General features: G+C 56.7%; 2 protein-coding genes across 2 annotated transcripts; both read left to right on the forward strand.

Annotated features, from left to right (window-relative positions):
- Positions 1 to 17,708: 17,708 nt before the first annotated feature.
- Positions 17,709 to 18,733, forward strand: IUM83_08686 (uncharacterized protein; the record flags this gene model as incomplete). The annotated part of the gene is made up of 2 exons (XM_067933075.1): positions 17,709 to 18,172; positions 18,310 to 18,733. The coding sequence occupies 2 exons, from the start codon at positions 17,709 to 17,711 to the stop codon at positions 18,731 to 18,733; spliced, it is 888 nt and encodes a 295-aa protein (XP_067794060.1).
- Positions 18,734 to 19,328: 595 nt separating this feature from the next.
- On the forward strand, positions 19,329 to 20,310 carry IUM83_08687 (Integrase catalytic core protein; the record flags this gene model as incomplete). The annotated part of the gene is made up of 2 exons (XM_067933076.1): positions 19,329 to 19,842; positions 19,934 to 20,310. 2 exons carry the CDS (start codon positions 19,329 to 19,331, stop codon positions 20,308 to 20,310), a joined length of 891 nt encoding a protein of 296 aa, XP_067794061.1.
- Positions 20,311 to 20,381: the final 71 nt, after the last annotated feature.

The following is a 20,381-nucleotide window of genomic DNA, read 5'->3' on the forward strand; positions in this document are numbered from 1 at the left end:
GCGGACACTGGTGAACGGAGCCGTGAACGACTCGCGCACGAGGATATTGCTGGACACCGGGGCAAACGTCAGTGTCATCTCGGAAAAACTTGCCAAGCGACTGACACTCCGCGAAGTAGTGGGGCATGGACGTTGCATGGATGTACAAGGGATCACCAAGGGCAGGATGATGACGACTCGCCGAGCGAAGGTGAAAGTCACCCTTGGATGGGAGCGCGTTTATGTTTTTGAAGTCTGGATAATGGATCACTGTGCCGGGGTAGAAGTAGTGCTTGGCACCGATTTTATGATCCCGGCCGGTATCCGACTGGACCTCCTAAACGCAACGGCCAAGCTCCCCGACGAGGTAATGATCCCGCTGATCAAGACTCAAAACATGATGGACGAGGCCGAAGGAAGCCACGTCGCGTACGGTCCGACGAAACCAATGCAAATACCGGGCCATGAATGGGACGAGTTCAAACTACAACGGCGACAACCCGAGCCGACGACTCACGTGCCGTGGATCCGCCGAACTGAGACGTTCATCCCGACTGTCACCAGGTTCTACAAGGGACGTCCGGTCAGGATTCGACTTACCAACGCCACGGATAGGCTGGCGAGTTGTCCGGTACACTTCCCGGTGATAGTCTGGGTTCCGATTGGGTCGCTGCCGAAGACTGAAGGCTACGTGCGGCTAGAATCCGCAAAGTACAAGGAGTGGCAGGTACTCGCATACGCTGCCGCACGAGACAAGACACTACTCAAGTGGGAAGCTGAACTCTACCAACAATGGTTGGCCAAGCAGCCTCCAGCGGTGGAACAAGTGCGTTACCCGACACCCAAAGGTATCTTGCAGCGACCGGACAAAGACTCGGCCGAGAAACCACCCGTCAACAGTGAACGTGACAGTGCCGACGACTCGTCGGTGACGGATGACTCAGAATGGATAGCGGAAGAACATCACCGACGACTCGACGCTACTGCCGGCGACTCGACGGGGTGACGACGACTAACGATGAAGCCATGACTCCAGAAGCAGCTGGATCAGGACTGGAGACTGCTGAGTCGACGGTGCGCCGCGACGAAGACCGAGGACTAGAGTGCAGTCCGAAGAGGCATCCACCGATGACTCAGACTGCACCCAGCCGAGAAGCCGGAGACATCTCAACGACACTCGACCAGACGTTCATAGCAGTAATGCGTGTACTGGTCACGGAAGGTACCGTCGACAGTAGCGACGAGACGGCGGAACACCCGGCAGCGGACATCGAACTGGAAGACTACGCGCATGAATTAGCGTTCCTCCCCGATTTATCGGAGCCGGAGCCGACTACACTCAACTACTCGGCGGCGAACGTCAAGAATCCCGAGTTGTCGGCAGACCAACAAGGGAGCCTGATCGAAGTACTCCGACGCCATGAAAGTATCATGATTGCAAGCGGGAATGCACTCCCACCGCCGGCATATGGCGTTGTCTGCGACATAGATGTGCAGGGGCATGCGCCGATCAAACAGCGGGCCCGACGGATCCCATTCAAGCATCTCAAGAAATTGTACGAACTCCTCAAAGGACTGCTCAAGGCAGGGCTCATCGCGTTCTCGGACAGCCCGTGGGCCTCGCCAATCGTCATTGTCCTCAAGAAGAATGGCCAAGACATCCGCCTCTGCATCGACTACAAGATGGTCAACGCGGTAACGGCAATCCTGGAGTACGCCATGCCGCTCGTCGACGACTTGCTCACAGACTTGGAGACTTATCTTTGGTTCTGCTCGCTCGACGCGGCCAGCGGATTCTGGGCCATCCTGATGACTCTACGTGCGCGCAAGATTTCGGCATTTGTGTGTCCTCTGGGGCATTTCGAGTGGCTACGAATGCCTTTCGGCCTCAAGAACGCGCCGATGATCTACCAACGGATGATAGACAACGCATTGTGGGGATTCGTGCAACCTAAGGGCGGCTGGAATGCCTTTGCAGAAAAAATGAAGGCCGCCGAAGACTCGGCAGAACACTGCCGGCGACTCGAGTCGTCGCCTCGCCTACCAGGCACTACAGCGACGACTCGAACCAAGTTTGCAGCTGCCCGCGATGACTCGAAGACAGCTGAACCCATTACTCGACTCATTAACAGCCCCGAAGCCGATATGTTTACGACCAACGAAGCCGACGAGTCGTCGCTGGTACCTGTGTTCGACCGGCGATCCTTCGTGGACGATATCTGTTTCGGTGGCGAAGACTTCGACAGTTGTTTGGCGACGCTGGATCGGCTCCTCAGTCGTTTTGAAGAGTGCCGGATCAGCGTCAGCTTTACCAAGAGTGCTTTCGTGCAAGGACGCGTTGACTTTCTGTCCCATGAAGTGTCAAAAGACGGCATTCGGCCCGATCCGAAGAAGCTGGACGCGATCACTAAGCTGTCTTTCCCACGAACGAAGAAGGGAATGCAGTCTTTCCTAGGTGCGCTGAATTATTACAGCCGCTTCATCCAAGACTTCGCTGTCTACGGCGCGGCGCTGTACCAGCTGAAGGAAGACGATTTCGCGCCGGAGGGTGACCTCACAGTTGCCCGCCGGAGTTTCCAAGCTCTCCAAGACAAGGTTGCGGCAGCGCCGATACTCCGCCACTTCGACCACACCAAGGACGTGCACATCATGCTGTTCGCAAACGAGTGGGCATTAAGCTCCACGCTGCTACAGCTGCATGATCACAAGTTGCACCCTGTTCGCTTCTGCGGACGTGTATTGAAGGAGGCCGAGATGAACTATCATGCGGCGGAGAAAGAGGTGCTAGCACTGTTGCTACTGCTGAAGACTTGCTACACTCAGTTGGCGGGACGGACAATACGAGTTTACACTCGCTTCTCCACCTTGGAGTGGATTACCAAGTCAAAGTCACTCTTTGGGAGAGCTGTACAATTCGCGGTATTGCTCTCCCCGTGGCACCTGATCGTCCAACGAGTCAAGGAAAAGGACTGTGCCTTCACCCAGCTGCTCCAGTCGACGGTGACCAACTTCGTGGACCTCGATGACTCATTAGAACTGGTTGCCCCACCGACTAAAGGCTCACCGACGACTCGCATGGACCCAAACTTGCTCTATGCACGCCTACCGACGACTCATACAGGCTTCGTGGTCTCTTTCGATGGGTCAGCGAAGACTGAGAAGTACGGTGGTTACGGCAGTTGCTCATGGATCGTGTGGAGCCTTCCGGAGTGGAAAATAGTTATTGCAGCGAACGCTTACCTCGAGAAAACCACGGTCAATATCGCCGAGTACACCGGCATGAACAACGGCGTTCTCGCCGCGATCGAACACGGCGCCGAAGACTTAGTGATCGTGGGAGACTCGAGACTCGCGATCCAGCAATCCCTAGGGGTGATAGCTTGCCGGAAGGAATCACTGATGGCACAGCTGAATCATCACAAGGAGATCACAGCACGGTTGCGGTCAGTCAAATACCTGCACGTGGTACGCGAATACAATGCTGCCGCGGACTCGTTGGCAACAGAAGCCTTGGAGTCAAAAGTTTCCAAGGTCATTCTGAGTGAGACCCGGAAAGCAGAGTTGGCCGGACTCAATCGGATACAAGAAGTGATCTACGAGTCGCCGCCGCAAGGATCAGAAGCACAAAACCTGGTTCCAGGAGGCTCTCTTCAAACTCTGAGCGGCGTCTCGACCATGAAACGCAAGACATTTGCTGATTTCGTACGTCCAGAACCTGGAATGCTACTGGCGATGACTCGGGCGCAGACCAAGAGCAAGAAAAAACATGTCCGATTCACACACGATAAGCCGAAGTCACCGCCGAAGACTCGACCTAACCGGAAACCTCCTGAAATTCAACCCCGGAAACGACCCAAGCTCCACCAGCAGCTCCTAACGCACAAGACATTGATCCTGTGGAAGTCCAAGAAGAAAGACGACGACGAATAGCTGCCGCTCAGGACGAAGAATTGCGATGGGCTAACCTGAAGACCCTGTTACGCGGAGATGTGGAGAAACTTGGATACCGAGCCGCCAGAGATGCATGGAAAATCGCAGATAAGTTCGTATTGTCGGAAGACAATTTGCTACACTACATGGGAACGAGTCGTCGGCGTGAAGCTGAGTCGCAAGAGGAGATCTCGTTGCGTCTGGTGGTACCCACCACGATGATTCAAGAAGTGCTCCAGAATTGCCATGACTCGCTGGAAGGCGGCCATCAGGGTGTGGTGAGAACCTACCAGCGAGTCAAGCGAGATTACTACTGGTTGGGACTCTACACCGATGTGGAGAAGCACGTGAGATCGTGCCCCGATTGCAGCACCAGCAAGAGCCGCCCCCAACTGAAGGGATACTCTCCTGGCAACGTGCTGGCGGAACGACCTTTCCAGATGGTGTCTATGGACTTCGTGATACCACTACCGAAGACTCGGAGGGGCAACACAGCCCTGCTACTCTTCCAATGTTCCTTTACGGGTTTCATCATTGCGAAAGCCATGGCGGATACGAGCGCACTCAAGGTGGCACAAGCATTCGAAGAATGCATATACCGACGATTCGGTGCGCCATCACTTATCCGTCATGACCGCGACCCACGGTTCATGAGCGAAGTGTTCCAAGCGTTTGCAGAAATGATGCAGTCAAGGTCACGAGCAACGCTGAGTTACCGGCCGCAAGCCAACGGACAGCAAGAACGGTCAGTCAAGACTGTAATGCAATCCGTCAAGGTATACGCCGAAGACCCGCTCCAACAAGACTGGGATGAAATCGTGGAGCGCTTAGTCTTCGCCATCAACAACTCACAAGACACGACTCGGAAGGAAACACCATTCTACTTGGTGCACGGGTGGGATGCCCAGTCAACGCTGAAAGCCATGTCATCCTCGCTCCGACACGGCACGCCAAAGCAGTCAGACGCACTGGCGTGGCGCCGCGAAGTCAACAGACAACAGCAGATTGCTATGGAAATGGCCAAGGAATACCAGGCCACCGAGAAGACTCGCAGAGCCCGGGAACACAACGCCAAACTCAGTAGGAAAGAGAAGACAATACTGGCGAAGACTCGGGATCACGAGTCGTCGGCGGCGGCACAAGACCAACCGTCTACGGGACAAGACACCCCCGTCCCAAATCACCTGTCGCTCAAACCAAGTACGCATGTGCCACCGACGACTCGCGAGTCGTCGGCGGATGCCCCAAACCAACCGTTTGTGGGACAGGGGGTACATGTCTCTCGGGACAGGGTGGATCCACCTAAGACTGGCGGAATTGAGCCGATTCCAGGCCGAAAATCAATGCTGCCAGCCCCGTTTGATGTCGGCAGCAGGGTCTGGTTGTACGTGGAGAGAGTCAAGCCCGGCCTTACCAAGAAACCGGCACACCGGTGGCATGGACCCTTCCGGATCAAAAAGAGGATCGAAGACTATGCCTTCGAACTCGAGTTACCGGACCGCAGTGGATACTGATTCTATCCAGTCGTCCATATATCCCGACTGAAGCTGGTTGATGAGTTTGGAGATCGACCGAAGACTCGCCTCGCGCCCGGACTCGTCGACGACACGCGACTAGACTTTGACGAAGAACTGCTCCCTGAAGATAGTTGGGAGCCAGACCACGTGGCAGGAGAGTATGAAGTTGAAGCCATCCTCGACGACCGTGTGCCGTTGTCCACGGGAACTGAAAGAGCAGTGCGCGAGTTTAGAGTCAAATGGGTCGGCTACGATGAGCCGACGTGGGAGCCAGCCGCTAACCTTTCTTGCGGAGGGCTCCTCTATGATTACCTGCGGCGAAAACGAAGTGAACAGCGCCTGCAGATGGTTCAAGTTGCCGACGAAGACTAGGTGGCTATGAGTCACCACAATGACGACCTGTACTTGGGGCAACGCAGCCCAAGACCACAGACGAAAACAGCTACTGCAGTACTACTTTTTTGCATTTGAAAATTAAACGCTACCAAGATGGACAGCTAACTCAACGGCAACTCAGAAGCGGAATTGGAAACGAAAACCAAATGGATAGAAGACGCTGCCGACGACTCGCTTGAACCCGACTTCAACTCAATCAGGATCGGAGGCAACGGCTGCCCGAGCCAAGACACCAAGCAAGCTCGAGTCATCGGAACCACCAGCAGCATCCAGAACTGGTCCTCCCGGAACAGACGCAGCAGTCGGCGAAGACTCAGACGCAGCAGGAACGCGAGCACCACCAAACTCGGCCACCCATTCTGAGCTCAATTCACCCGGCTGCAGCGACGAACTTGGAACAACTCGACGACCAACATCGACGCGCGAAGAACCAGCCGGGACAAAGAGCGGAGCCGACGGGTTGCATGGGACGAACGTGGTGTTGTAGGGGTGCTGCTCCGGCACATCGATCCAGCCGTTCCGCCAAGGCTCCGCAGCATCCAGGGCAGCGACCTCGCTCAACCAGTCGGCAGTCTTGGGCTCCCAAGGCAAGTACTCCAGAGAATACCCAGGCATGGTCGGCTCAAGCATGAACTCGGGCTTCACCTCCAAGAAACTAGGATCCTGGCTGCTGCCCCACTTCCAGATGTGGGGGACCACCTTGGCGCGGAGACGGTCACTGCGTTTGTTGCGCTCGACCACGTACCTCGACCAGGCGGCTTTCAAAGTATCCAAGTCCTTCCTCGTCCGAGTCTTCCGCGCGGCAGTCCAGTCCATCATGTCCAAGTCAGCGGCAACTGCGGAGAACGTAGTCTCCACAGCCTTCGGAAGGATCCAGTGATCACGTTCCCAAAGCGAGAAGCCAAGGTCGACGTTGTCCGAGTCGCCGCTCCCACGAAAATTGCTCCAATACCCCATCACTCGAGTCATCGGCGAAGCCCGCTGGGATACCTTGGAGTCGGGATCAAACTCTGAAGTGTCAAAAAGACACGCTTGAGACGGGAGTCGCCGGCGGAGCTTCTGCCACGGATGATCAGGGTTTTTGTAGTCCGCGAATGCCGCGATGCCTTCGGGACTGGAAATAATTCGGAGATCCCGGGGCACCGGTGCAGGCAACCGAGCATTTAGCATCTGGGTCCAGCACTTGAGAGCCCCAGGACGCGTAAAAGGCGGCTCGATGTACGGCACAGCCCACTTAGCCACTTGCTTGGAAAATCGGACGAGGGGTAACTGACCCCGCGCCGGCGACGGCACCATCGGATGACGCCGGGGGCTGGAATCTGACCCAGGGGTGGACGACGAAGTGGCGACGACTCGGCCGCTTCCGGAAGACGCAGACTGGCGTGGAACGGAAGAACGACGGGGTTGTCGACGGTGACTCGTGTGAGTCTTCGGGGGGACAGGAGGTGTTTTCTTAGGCTCCACACCAGCACCTGAGATAGCTCCCGACGACTCAGAACCTGGGAGCTCCAAGAGAGAAGAGGATTGAGGGACGCCCACCGATAACTCAATCACTGATCCAACGACCAAATTCTCCGCCTCCGAACCAGTGTCCGGAAACCACTCGAGAGAAGCGCCAGAATCAACGTGAACTTGCTCGGAAGGAGGAGAAATAGTGCTCGACGAAACAGCATCTTCATCCGATGACTCCACCACACGAGACGGCTTGCGGGAAGGAACAACGGGTGAGCTGTCCGACGAAGACTTGGCAGCGGCCCCGGAGAAGGCGGCACGAGCGGGCGGACCAGTAGATCGCTGAGAACGAGCCCATCGCCCCTGGGGTTTCCGCCTCGACTTGCCCTTGGACGACGAAACCCTGGAAGCACTCGGGGCTTGCACTGCCAACGCGGGCGGAGACTCTGCGGCCGCAGGAACACTTCCGGAAGACTCGACAACCTCCACCTCCAATTCCAAGCGCTCACCATCTTGAGAAGGATCCCGAGAACCACCAGGAGCTGTCACCGAAGACTCACGGCTACCACCTCGACGGGAAGAAGACGTACGAGAGCCACGGACAGCGGAAGCTGAGTCTTCGGCGGGGCAGCGAGGTCTCTTGCCCGGGCGACTGGCGGACGGACTGCGACGGAGTGACGAGGAACGAACCCGCTTTTGCGACGCCGGACGAGAAACAGAGCTTGACCGACGACGAACATGATGAGAACCGGCTTCCCTTTGCGAGGAACGCTTGCGTGAGCAACCAATCTGCGCAGCGCGCACAGCCCGGTCCGCTTCGATATCGGCAGCACGAGTTCCCGGCGTTGTCTTGTTCGCCTCAGCCGACCGCTCCTCCGACGACAACTCAACATGAGAGTCCGATTCCAGGAAAGCAGCACGGGCCAAGTCAACGGCAATGGCATCCTCGGTTCGAGACGGATCCGCATTGGCCAGCATGTCCTTGAGGACCCGCCGAGTCTCGTGGCTAATGTCCAGCAGGTCCCAGTTCAACTCGCCAGTCGACAAACCTGTAAAGCATGAGTCATCGGCAGAATCAGAACACAAGCCAGCACATCCAGCAACACGACGACCAGTACGAACCTTCAGAGATCAGCACGAGGACGTCTGGATCCATGTCTTCAAACTTGACATGCGCCCGAAGAGTCCTGTTGGCGCGCGTGAGCCGCTTCACCTGCTCTTGAAGGTCTTCATTTCGGCGCTGGAGGCGAGTCGACGACGAGTCATCGCCGGCATCCAAGCGAACCAGAAGATCGTGAAGACGCTTGCTCTGTGCAGTCGACGACGCCACAGCAGCCTTGAACACCGTCTGCTCGCGAGTGAGCTGGAGAGCCATACACTTGCACTCGTCGTCAGCAACTCTAACGCGGTTCTCCAAGCGGGCGGCCGTCTCGGTGTGCGCATCCACGGCTCCACGAAGACCCTCCATCTCCTGGAGGTAGTGAGCCTCCAGGACCCGCAGACGCTTGACCTCTTTCTTGAGTGCTCGAGTTCCGCACGCGCTTGCTTGAGGAACACCATGGTGTTCTCGTGCTTGAACGACTCCTTCATCGCCGAGTTTTCGGCGGCAGCACGCGCAGCTTCAGCGGAGTGCAACTGACCTCGCATCACGGCCAAATCCAGACTGACGTCATCGTGGACCCCCATGTTGGGCTGAGCCGCCGCCACCACGTCTTCCAGCGAGCGAGCAGCGGCCAAGCGAGAGCCCACGTGGCGGTCCCCACGAATATTGGGACCCTGGTGCAGAGTGACATTGAGACGACCGATGAGATCCAACCGAGGACCCAACACCGCGATCACGCGCTCCGACGCCTCAGCGCTGGCTTCCATGACGATTTGCTCAAGGGCCTCACGCGACACCGTGATCAGCGAGTCGTCGGTGGTGGAACGACTGGCCTCAGCGCTCAAAGTAGAGCACCGAGCAGCTAGCTCCGACGACTGGATCGAAACTGAGTCGCCGGCAGCACTACCAACAGGCACATCAACCAGGGAAGTATCCTGAGTGACAAGAAACGAAGGCAATAACTGTGAAGGTAAGCGAGAGCAGCTCAAGATCAAGGTGCCAGTCAACGAGACGTACCGAAGGAAGAACCGGAGAGGTAGCCAGAGACGCGGACGACTCAGCGGAAGCGTCCAGCGAAGCTTGGCTCGGCGCATCGCCAACAGCGAGTGAGCCCAACTCCGGAGATGACAAGACAACCTGGGAAGCAGACGCACAAGCCGCCAGGCATCAGCATCCCACGTGAAGCTAACAAGAAAGCGAGAAGACGACAGGAAACTCACCGTGGCCGAACTGGCCGTCGACTCAACAGCGCTCTCATCCTCAGACACCGCCGACTGCGAGGGAGCAGGAGCAGCAGGCGAACCACCAGCACCAAGCGAGCTTCCTCGACCTGGCGAAGACTGACCAAGATACGAAGATCCGGGTTAGGAGTGAAGACGGCAAGAGAACAAGGAGAAGACGGCTTACCTGGAGCGAAGACCGAGATACACCGAGAGCCCTGAGGGCCGAGTTCACGGCGGACTGGGCAGCGCGCGAAGAACCAACCATGGCACAGGAGCACCCCGACGCTCACCAGCACGCGGCTCGAGTCGCGGTGGGGGCAGTTGTGGTATCGGGAAATGAAGCCAAAGCCAAAACCCAAAGGCGGGACGAGGGATGAAGAAGACTCGAGGCGCCGGCGTTAACTGGCAAGTCACAACCCATCGCCAGTCATTGGACTAAACTCCCTGATCGCTGATTGGCCCAAATAGGCCGGTGACGATGACTCGTCGACGGTCCCAGGTCAAGAGCGGGCGGTTGCAGCTCGCTAAGTACGGTGCGAACCTACTGGCAAGATCCGAACTTACGAGTCGTCGGCGCCTGTCCCGAGTCGTCGGTGGCGTTTCAGCGGCCGTTTGAGTCGTCGGTAACGCCGCCACGTCGCAGAGAAAGCGCCGAAGAGTCGTGAGTTACAACTGGCGGTCCAAAACGGACGCGTTTATACTTGATATTTGTATTGATCGATAGGAAACTTAAGAGAAGACAAGATAAGCCTTCGGGCAACAATAACAGAACAGCTTTTCCTCCCAACCACGCAAGGGCGACACCGGTGCCTGCAGTGAACGACCTGCAGCTCAAGGTAAACCTGGTAGGTAGGATTATGACTGTCGGTGGGCACATCTACTAGTGTAGCGTGTGTTCATTTACTGGCAGGGCCAAGAGTTAGTGGCCGGTGTATTGGTAGCGACGAGTCGTCGCCAGGAACTGGAGGAGCGAGAGCGCACTCCATTTGTTTCTTCCCGCCGGAGTATAGCTTCGGCACCCTCGTATCACGCCGTAACAGGCCGGGACCCTTGCTTCTGAGGGCCTGCGAGGTATATTTTGTGTGTGAGAGCGTGCTAGCCTTTGCTCGTGGCTAGTGACGCTGAGTCTTCCGTCGGTCGACTAGCGGAAGCTCGGTACACAGGGGAAACATCAACCCGGTGCAAGGGAAAGTTCCTGGGCCTTCAGGTTCTAACCCTAACAAGCCCATTGAGTCTTCGGTGACTTCGTGGGTGTTGTTGGTGGGGAAAGTGTGCCATATATAATTTAGCGCGTGTTCCTACACGACACAACCGTCTACGGGACAAGACGCCCCCGTCCCAAGTGACTTGTCGCCCAAATCGAGTACGGATGAGCCACCGACGACTCGCGAGTCGTCGGCGAGCCCCAAACCAACCGTTTGCGGGACAGGCGGGACATGTCTCTCGGGACAGGGTGGATCCACCGAAGACTGGCGGAATTAAGCAGATTGCAGGTCGGAAATCAATGCTGCCGGTCCCGTTTGATGTCGGCAGCAGGGTCTGGTTGTACGTGGAGAGAGTCAAGCCCGGCCTTACCAAGAAACCGGCACACCGGTGGCATGGACCCTTCCGGATCAAAAAGAGGATCGAAGACTATGCCTTCGAACTCGAGTTACCGGACCGCAGTGGATACTGATTCTATCCAGTCGTCCATATATCCCGACTGAAGCTGGTTGATGAGTTTGGAGATCGACCAAAGACTCGTCTCGCGCCCGGACTTGTCGACGACACGCGGCTAGACTTTGACGAAGAGCTGCTCCTGAAGACAGCTGGGAGCCGAACCACGTGGCAGGAGAATATGAAGTTGAAGCCATCATCGACGACCGTGTGCCGTTGTCCACGGGAACTGAGAGAGCGGTGCGCGAGTTTAGAGTCACATGGGTCGGCTACGATGAACCAATGTGGGAGCCAGCCGCTAACCTTTCTTGCGGCGGGCTCCTCTATGATTACCTGAGGCGAAAACGAAGTGAACAGCGCCTGCAGATGGTTCAAGTCGCTGACGAAGACTAGGTGGCTATGAGTCACCGCTATGATGACGTGTACTTTGTGGCAACGCAACCCAAGACCACAGACGAAAACAGCTACTGCAGTACTACTTTTTTGCATTTAAAAATTAAAACGCTACCAAGACGGACAGCTAACTCAACGACAACTCAGAAGCGAGACCGGAAATGAAAGCCAAATGGATAGAAAACGCCGCCGCCGACTCGCTTGAACTCAACTTCAACTCAATCAGGATCGGAGGCAACAGCTGCCCGAGCCAAGACACCAAGCAAGCTCGAGTCATCGGAGCCACCAGCAGCATCCAGAGCTTGTCCTCCCGGAGCAGACGCAGCAGTCGGCGAAGACTCAGACGCAGCAGGAACGCGAGCATCACCAAACTCGGCCACCCATTCTGGGCTCAATTCACCCGGCTGCAGCGACGAACTTGGAACAACTCGACGACCAACATCGGCGCGCGAAGAACCAGCCGGGACAAAGAGCGGAGCCGACGGGTTGCATGGGACGAACGTGGTGTTGTAGGGGTGCTGCTCCGGCACATCGATCCAGCCGTTCCGCCAAGGCTCCGCAGCGTCCAGGGCCGTGACCTCGCTCAACTAGTCGACAGTCTTGGGCTCCCAAGGCAAGTACTCCAGAGAATACCCGGGCATGGTCGGCTCGAGCATGAACTCGGGTTTCACCTCCGAGAAACCCGGATCCTGGCTGCTGCCTCACTTCCAGATGTACGGGACCACCTTGGCGCGGAGACGCTCGCTGCGTTTGTTGCGCTCGACCACGTACCTCGACTAGGCAGCCTTCAAGGCATCCAAGTCCTTCCTCGTCCGAGTCTTGCGCGCGGCAGTCCAGTCCATCATGTCCAAGTCAGCGGCAACTGCGGAGAACGTAGTCTCCACAGCCTTCGGGAGGATACATTGATCGCGCTCCCAAAGCGCCAAGGTCGACGTTGTCCGAGTCGCCGCTCCCACGAAAATTGCTCCAATACCCCATCACTCGAGTCATCGGCGAAGCCCGCTGGGACACCTTGGAGTCGGGATCCAACTCTGAAGTGTCAAAAAGACACGCTTGAGACGGGAGTCGCCGGCGAAGCTTCTGCCACGGATGATCAGGGTTTTTGTAATCCGCGAATGCCGCGATGCCTTCAGGACTGGAAATAATTCGGAGATCCCGAGGCAGTAGTGCAGGCAACCGAACATTCAGCATCTGGTTCCAGCACTTGAGAGCCCCAGGACGCGTAAAGGGTGGCTCGATGTAAGGCACATCCCACTTGGCCACTTGCTTGGAGAATCGGACGAGAGGCCGCTGACCACGCACTGGCGAAGGCACCGTAAGCTTACGCTGGGAACTCGGATCCAACCCAGGGGTGGACAACAAAGTGGCGATGACTCGACTGCTTCCGGAAGACGCAGGCTGGCGTGGAACGGACGGACGACGACGTTGTCGACGGTGAATCGTCTGAGTCTTCGGTGGAGCCGGGGGCGCCTCCTTAGGCTCTACGTCAACACCCTGAGCCGCTCCCGATGACTCAGAATCCGGAAGCCCCTGGAGAGAAGAGGGTTCGGGAACGACTTCCGGCAACACAATAAAAGATCCAACAACCAAGTTTTCTGCCTCCGATCCAGTGTCTGGAAACCACTCGAGAGAAGCGCCAGAGTCGACGTGAACTTGCTCGGAAGGAGGAGAAAGAGTGCTTGACGAGATGACATCTTCATCCGACGATTCCACCACACGAGAAGACTTGCGCGAAGGAATAACAGGCGAGCTGTCCGACGAAGACTTGGCAGCGCTTACGGAGAAAACGGCGCGGGCTGGTGGACCGGCAGAAGGCTGAGGACGGGCCCATCGCCTCTTGGGTTTCTGCTTCAAATTGCCCTTGGACGATGAAGCCCCGGAAGCACTTGAAGCCGGCACCGTCGACTTCGCTGGGGGTCCTGCAGCCGCAGGAGCACTTCCGGAAGACTCGACAACATCCACCTCTGTTTCCAAGTGCTCACCATCTTGAGCAGAAATCCGGACATCGCCAGGAGCTGCCATTGAAGACTCACGGCTACCACCTCGACGAGAAGAAAATGAACGGGATCCACGAGTAGCAGAAGCTGGGACTTCGGCGGGCGCCGAGGTCTCTTGCCCGGACGACTGGCGGAAGGACTGCGACGGCTTGACGACGAGCGAAAACGCTTCTGTGGCACCGAACGCGAAACGGATCTTGACCGACTACGCGGAAGTCGGGAATCGGCCTCCTCTTGCCAGGTGCGCTTGCGAGAACGACCAACTTGCGCGGCGCGCGAAACACGGTCCGCCTCGACGTCAGCAGCGCGAGTTCCAGGCGTTGTATTGGTCGCTTTAGCCGACCGCTCCTCCGACTACAACTCAACGTGAGAATCCGATTCCAGGAAGGCAGCATGAGCCAAGTCAAGAGCAATGGCGTCCTCGGTGCATGACGGATCGGCATTAGCCAGTCTCTTGGCTGATGTCCAGCAGGTTCCAATTCAACTCGCCAGTCGCCAAACCTGTAAGACATGAGTCATCGCCCAGAGTCAGAACAAGCCAGCACATGCAGCAACTCAACAACCGGTACGAACCTTCGGATATCAGCACACGGACGTCTGGGTCCATGTCTTCAAACTTGACGTGCGCCCGAAGAGTCCGGTTGGCGCGCGTTAGCCGCTTCACCTGCTCTTGAAGGTCTTCATTTCAGCGCTGGAGGCGAGTCGACGACGAGGCATCGCCGGCATCCAAGCGAACCAGAAGATCATGAAGACGCTTGCTTTGTGCGGTCGACGACGCCACGGCGGCCTTGAACTCCGTCTGCTCGCGAGTGAGCTGGATAGCTAGACGCTTCCACTCGTCGTCAGCAGCTCTCACGCTGTTCTCCAAGCGGGCGGCAGTCTCGGTGTGTGCATACACGGCTCCACGAAGGCCCTCCATCTCCTGGAGGCAGTGAGCCTCCAAGACCCGCAAACGCTTGACCTCCTTCTTGGATCCGCGCGCGCCTGCTTGAGGAACACCATGGTGTTCTCGTGCTTGAACGATTCCTTCATCGCCGAGTGTTCGGCGGCAGCACGCGCAGCCTCAGCGGAGTGCAATTGGCCTCGTATCACAGCCAAGTCCAAGTTGATATCATCGTGGACCCCCATGTTGGGCTGAGCCGCCGCTACCTCGTCTTCCAGCGAGCGAGTGGCTGCCAAGCGAGAGCCCACGTGGCGGTCTCCACGGATGTTGGGACCCTGGTGCAGGGTGACATCGAGACGGCTGATGAGATCCAGCCGAGGACCCAACACCGCGATCACGCGTTCCGACGCCTCAGCACTGGCCTCCATGACGATTTGTTCGAGGTCTTCACGCGACACCGTGATCAGCGAGTCGTGGAACATCTCGAAGGTAAGCGACTGCAGCTCAAGATCAAGGTGCAAGTCAACGGGACGTACCGAATGAGCAGCAGGAGAGGTGGCCAGTGACGCGGACGACTCAGCAGAAGCCTCCAGTGAAGCTGGGTTCAGCGTATCGCCAGCGAGTGAACTCAACCCCGGAGATGACAGGACAACCTGGGAAGCAGACGCACAAAGCCGCCAAGCATCAGCACCTCGCGTGAAGCTGGCAGAAGGCGAGAAGACGGCAGGAAACTCACCGTGGCCGATCTGGCCGTTGATTCAGCAACGCTCTCATCCTCGGACACCGCCGACTACGAGGCAGCAGGAACAGCAGGAGGACTGCCAACACCAAACGCGCGTCCTCGACCTGGCGAAGGCTGACAAAGATACCAAGATCCTGGTCAGCAGTGAAGAAAGCGAGCGGGCAAGAGAAGACGGCTTACCTGAAGCGAAGGTCGTGACACACCAAGATCCCTGAGGGCCGAGTTCACGGCGGACTCGGCAGCGCGCGAAGTACCAACCTTGGCGCAGGAGCACGCCAGCGCTCTCCAGCACGCGGCTCGAGTAGCGGTGGGGGCGGCTATGGTATCGGGAAATGAAAGCCGAAGCCAAAAACCCAAAGCCGAGACAGGGGGTGAAGAAGACTTGAGGCGCCAGCACCAACTGGCAGGTCAAAACCTATCGCACCAAACTCCCCGATCGCTGATTGACCTAAATTGGTCGATGGCGATGACTCGTCGACGGTTTCAGGTAAAGCGCGGGCGGTTGCATTTCGCTAGGTACGGTGCAAACCTACTGGCAAGATCAGAACTTATGAGTCGTCGGCGCCTGTCCCCAGTCGTCGTTGGCGTTTCAGCTGTGGTTTGAGTCGTCGGTAGGGCCGTCATGTCGCCGAGAAAGGACCGAAGAGTCGTAGGTTATCCAAAACGGACGAGTTTATACTTGATATTTGTATTGAACGATTGGAAACTTAAGACAAGACAGGTAAGCCTTCGGGCAACAATAACAGAACAGTTTTTCCTCCCAACCACGCAAGGGCGACACCGGTGCCTGCAGTGAACGACCTGCAGCTCAAGGTAAACCTGGTAGGTATGATTATGACTGTCAGTGGGTACATCTATTAGTGTAGCGTGTGTTCATCCCGGACAGGGCCAAGAGAGTTAGTGGCCGGTGTATTGGTAGCGACGGGCCGTCGCCAGGAACTGGAGGAGCGAGAGCGCACTCCATTTGTTTCTTCCCGCCGGAGTATAGCTTCGGCACCCTCGTGTCACGCCGTAACAGGCCGGGACCCTTGCTTCTGAGGGCCTGCGAGGTATATTTTGTGTGTGAGAGCGTGCTAGCCTTTGCTCGTGGCAAGTGACGCTGAGTCTTCCGTCGGTCGACTAGCGGAAGCTCGGTACACAGGGGAAACATCAACCCGGTGCGAGGGAAAGTTCCTGGGCCTTCCGGTTCTAACCCTAACAAGCCCATTGAGTCTTCGGTGACTTCGTGGGTGTTGTTGGTGGGGAAAGTGTGTCTTAGCTAAATTAGCGCGTGTTCCTACATGACACAGCCATCTGGTCCACCAAGGTCAGCAGGCACTTGTCTTTCTGAATCTCATCATCCGATCCAATGCCCCCAATTCAGTGTCTCTCTCCTGCGGGTCGAGGCCCAAATAACCCAGTACGTCCCGATCCACGAGAGTCTTTCTTCCGTCGGCAACCTCACAAAACCCCACGGATAGTTGTTGAGTATCCGCTGGTAGACGAGCGGAGCGTTCTTCAAACACAATTGCATGCGGCTCCACTGGAAATGGCCGAATGGTGACACAAAAGCCGATATCAGCTGGCCTCGATCCGGCATTTTGATCAATTAGAAACCAGTCACCATCTCCAGGCTCATGAACCCCATCACGCTTTCGAAACCGACCAGCAGGTCCCCGATCAACGGTAGCGGATAGTTGGACAGCTGGATGAATCCGTTGATCCAAATTCGAATGTCAACATCGTTATTCTTGAGTACAACAATCGGGGACGCCCATGGGGACGTCAATGTCTCGATCAGTCCGGTCCTCGAGCAACTTCTTCAGTAACTCGTACACCTTCATCATGAGATGAGGCACGACTAAACGAGCCCGTTGTGCGACTGGTTTAGCATCTCCCAAGTCTCGTTCTCATTCGGTGCGTCCTTGTCTGGTGCGATGGCATCGAAGAACCCTTCATCATCGACTCAGGGTCATCCACGACTTCAATGTCCTTCGCTGACGAAGCCTCTGCTGACGCTGTACCGACGTCCTGGGGCTCGGCCTTCACCAGGATGCTCTTGAAAGTCTTGTTGGTTGTGAAGCCTAGGTCTAGTGCAAGCAGCAGCAGCAGTGCTACTGTGGGTTGCGTTCTGACAGGAGCGTCTAGAGATGACCACCTAGTCTGACATGCGTGCGCGTGGTACCTTCCACTTAGAGCATGATTGCTCACCAGCCCATCTCTTTGCAGGAGACCGCCGAGAAAGCTTCAGCGTTAACCTCACTTCTGAATATACTTCATAGTTACCAAGCGAACCTAACAGGCTAACATCCTCTGTTCAAGCTCAAGAGCGCGCCATAGCCACCACTCAGGTTCAAACCAGTTTTCAAACGCAACACGCCGTGACTACTGCGGCCCCGACCCTCCCCAAACCTCGGAGCAGTGTCACAATCGTCCTGCCTAGAGGGAACGCGGGCAAGATGGCTGCTGGAAAGAAGAGGAAGTGGGCCACAAAGAAGACAAGGCAAGCGAGAGGATCGTCTTCAAGTGCGAGTGGTGGTGCGAGAGATGAGCCAGAAGGAGAGGATGACCTCGCTGGAAACCCTGACCACAATACGCCGTCGACTCGCCGGGAACGAACTGACGAGTACACTCCCGGTGGGGCCGACCGCGCACGCCCCTCGCGCCCACGTGACAATGACGACAGCGACGATGACCCTGACAACGAGAGCAGTGGTGACGACAGCGACGGCGGCAGTGATGATGGTGACGATGGAAGCAGCAACGCAGGGGATAGTGGGTCCGATGGCGCTGGCGGCGACAGCAGCCTCGGTGGTCTCGACGCTCTGGTTGCACGCCCGCCGGAAGGGGGTCGCCCAAGCCGCAAAGAGATTGTAATCCACAAGTTCTCGGGGCGCATCCAGCCTGGGAATTTGACAGCAAAGTGCGGACTTTTTGGTCTAAAATCAAAAACCAAATTCTTGGCGCACAATGGCGAGATATAAACCGCTGGATTGAGCAAGTCAAGGTCACCTTCCTGCAGGCCTGTCTCACCCGTGACGCCTCCAAGTGGTTCAACAGGTTGTGGCAAAAGAAACCTCAAATGAGCCTACGTGAGTCCGGTACTCGACTTGTAGCCAAGTACACCACCAAGATTGATGAGGATGAGATACGCGAGCGCATTGAGACGACCAAGAAGCAAGCCGACGAGAGCTATGAGATGTACTCCCAGAAGCTGCAAGACATGGCGGACTCGCTGCCGGGTGGCGTTGGTAAACGAACAAATGCGCGGGTTGCTCTTGCAGCTTTTGTAAAGGACCTGTACTTCCAGACGCTGGTCGCAGACAGAGCTCGAGGTGAGAACATCTGCGAGGTCGTCATCCCGAACGTGTACCTCGTGCCGACGCTAATGATTACGCTGCTGTCATCCTTCCGTCTCGTTCAAGCCGACCACTGGGCAGCGCACGAGTCGAGGGCTTGCCGCCGATCGTGCCTGTCACATTGATCTTGCGGGCCCAATTGAAAAGTCCTAAACCGGAAACGAGTATTTCATGGTTGCGGTGTGGCACGACTACGTTAAAGTATTCGGCTTGTAGACCAAGGATAAGGTGGGTCAACGTACGGAGGAGTTTCTTGCATACATCCGGCGTTAGTCTTGCGTCCCCGTCGGCCAACTCGAAGTTGTGCGGACAGACGGCCGCGGCGAATTCAAGATTACGGATTTCCGAGAACTCGTTGCTGAACAAGGTCTACTTCACCAGCACTCCGTACGGTACCGCAGCTCACAGAACGGCGTTGGTGAGAGGGCAATCCGTACGGGGACAAAGATGGCTTGTGCGGTGTTACTGGAATCCTTGTTGCCACACTATCTGTGGGAAGACGCACTTACGCATGCAGCGAACATCAGGAATAAAATCCCAACGAAGGGCTTACCGGTGACACCTCACGAAGCGTTCTTCGGGTTCAAGCCAAATCTCCGACAGCTTCCTGTGTTTGGACAATCCGTGGTCATCCGTGTTTCCGAGAAGGTCCGTCGAAAGCGCTTCCGCTTTGATGGACCCAGCGACCTTGGCGCCTTCGTCGGATTCAGCGAGAATATAATGGGGTACCACGTCTACGTGCCAGGCAACACGCAACGCATCCGCGAGAGCGCTGGTGTAATTGCGCTGGATCGCATGCTGCAGGAGGAAGTTGTTCTGCCAGCAGACGATATCGAGCTGCCGCTGGCAGAAGGGGGAGGAGAAGACGAAGAAGATCTCCATGAAGTAGATGTCGAGGCGGGACTGGAGACTCCAGCAGCGCCAACACAGACCGTGCATCGAAATCCGCAGCAGAAAGAAGCGGTGCGAAACGTCGTTCGGAGCACACACTGGACAAGAGACGCGGTCGAGGAACTGAACGGTACAAATGAATTCACCGAGAGGCGTGCGTCCGAGCGCTTCTCAGCGCGTGCTATCAGGTTACGAACCGAGAAATGCAGATCGGAGCGACTGCGGTCCAAGCGTGTGGATGTAGCCTACTTGTGTTTTACTGAAGTTATCCGGGAGCCGCTCAACTTAGCCGAAGCACGACCGAAGCACGACGCCTTCCGCAATGGCCCGAGTGAAAAAAAAGGTAATATGGGCGTAGCTGCGTGCCCTAGAGGTAAACAACACGTACGACCTGATCGATCTGCCACCTGGGGCACGCGCAATTGACAACACAGTTCAGTTACGACTCAAGATAGCAGCCGACGGTACCATTGACAAGTCCAAGGCAAGGATTTGTACACGAGGTGATTGCCAGATCGACATACTGGACTACCTAGAAACGCCCGAGCCGGTGATGGACCGCGTATGTGTCAAGCTTTCCTTCGCTTTTGTGGCGAAATTCGGTATGGCAATGCGCCAGGGTGACGTCCCTGCCGCCTATCTCAAGGCGCCGCTGAAAGAAACAGTCTTCGTGAAGCAGGTCAAAGGCTTCGAGCACCCAGGCATGGAATCAAACGTCTGGCGCCTCAAAAAGGCGCTGGACGGATTGAAACAAGCTGGACGCGAGTGGAACTTAGAGATTGACAAGTTCCTGAAGGAGTGCGGCCTGTAGCCGACAACTGGATATGCATGCTTGTATTATGCGCACGTGGAAGACGGACCGCTCCTCGTCTGCCTCTATGT

This window comes from Phytophthora cinnamomi (genome assembly GCF_018691715.1).
Source record: "Phytophthora cinnamomi strain GKB4 chromosome Unknown Contig26, whole genome shotgun sequence".
Classification (NCBI taxonomy): Eukaryota; Oomycota; class Peronosporomycetes; order Peronosporales; family Peronosporaceae; genus Phytophthora; species Phytophthora cinnamomi.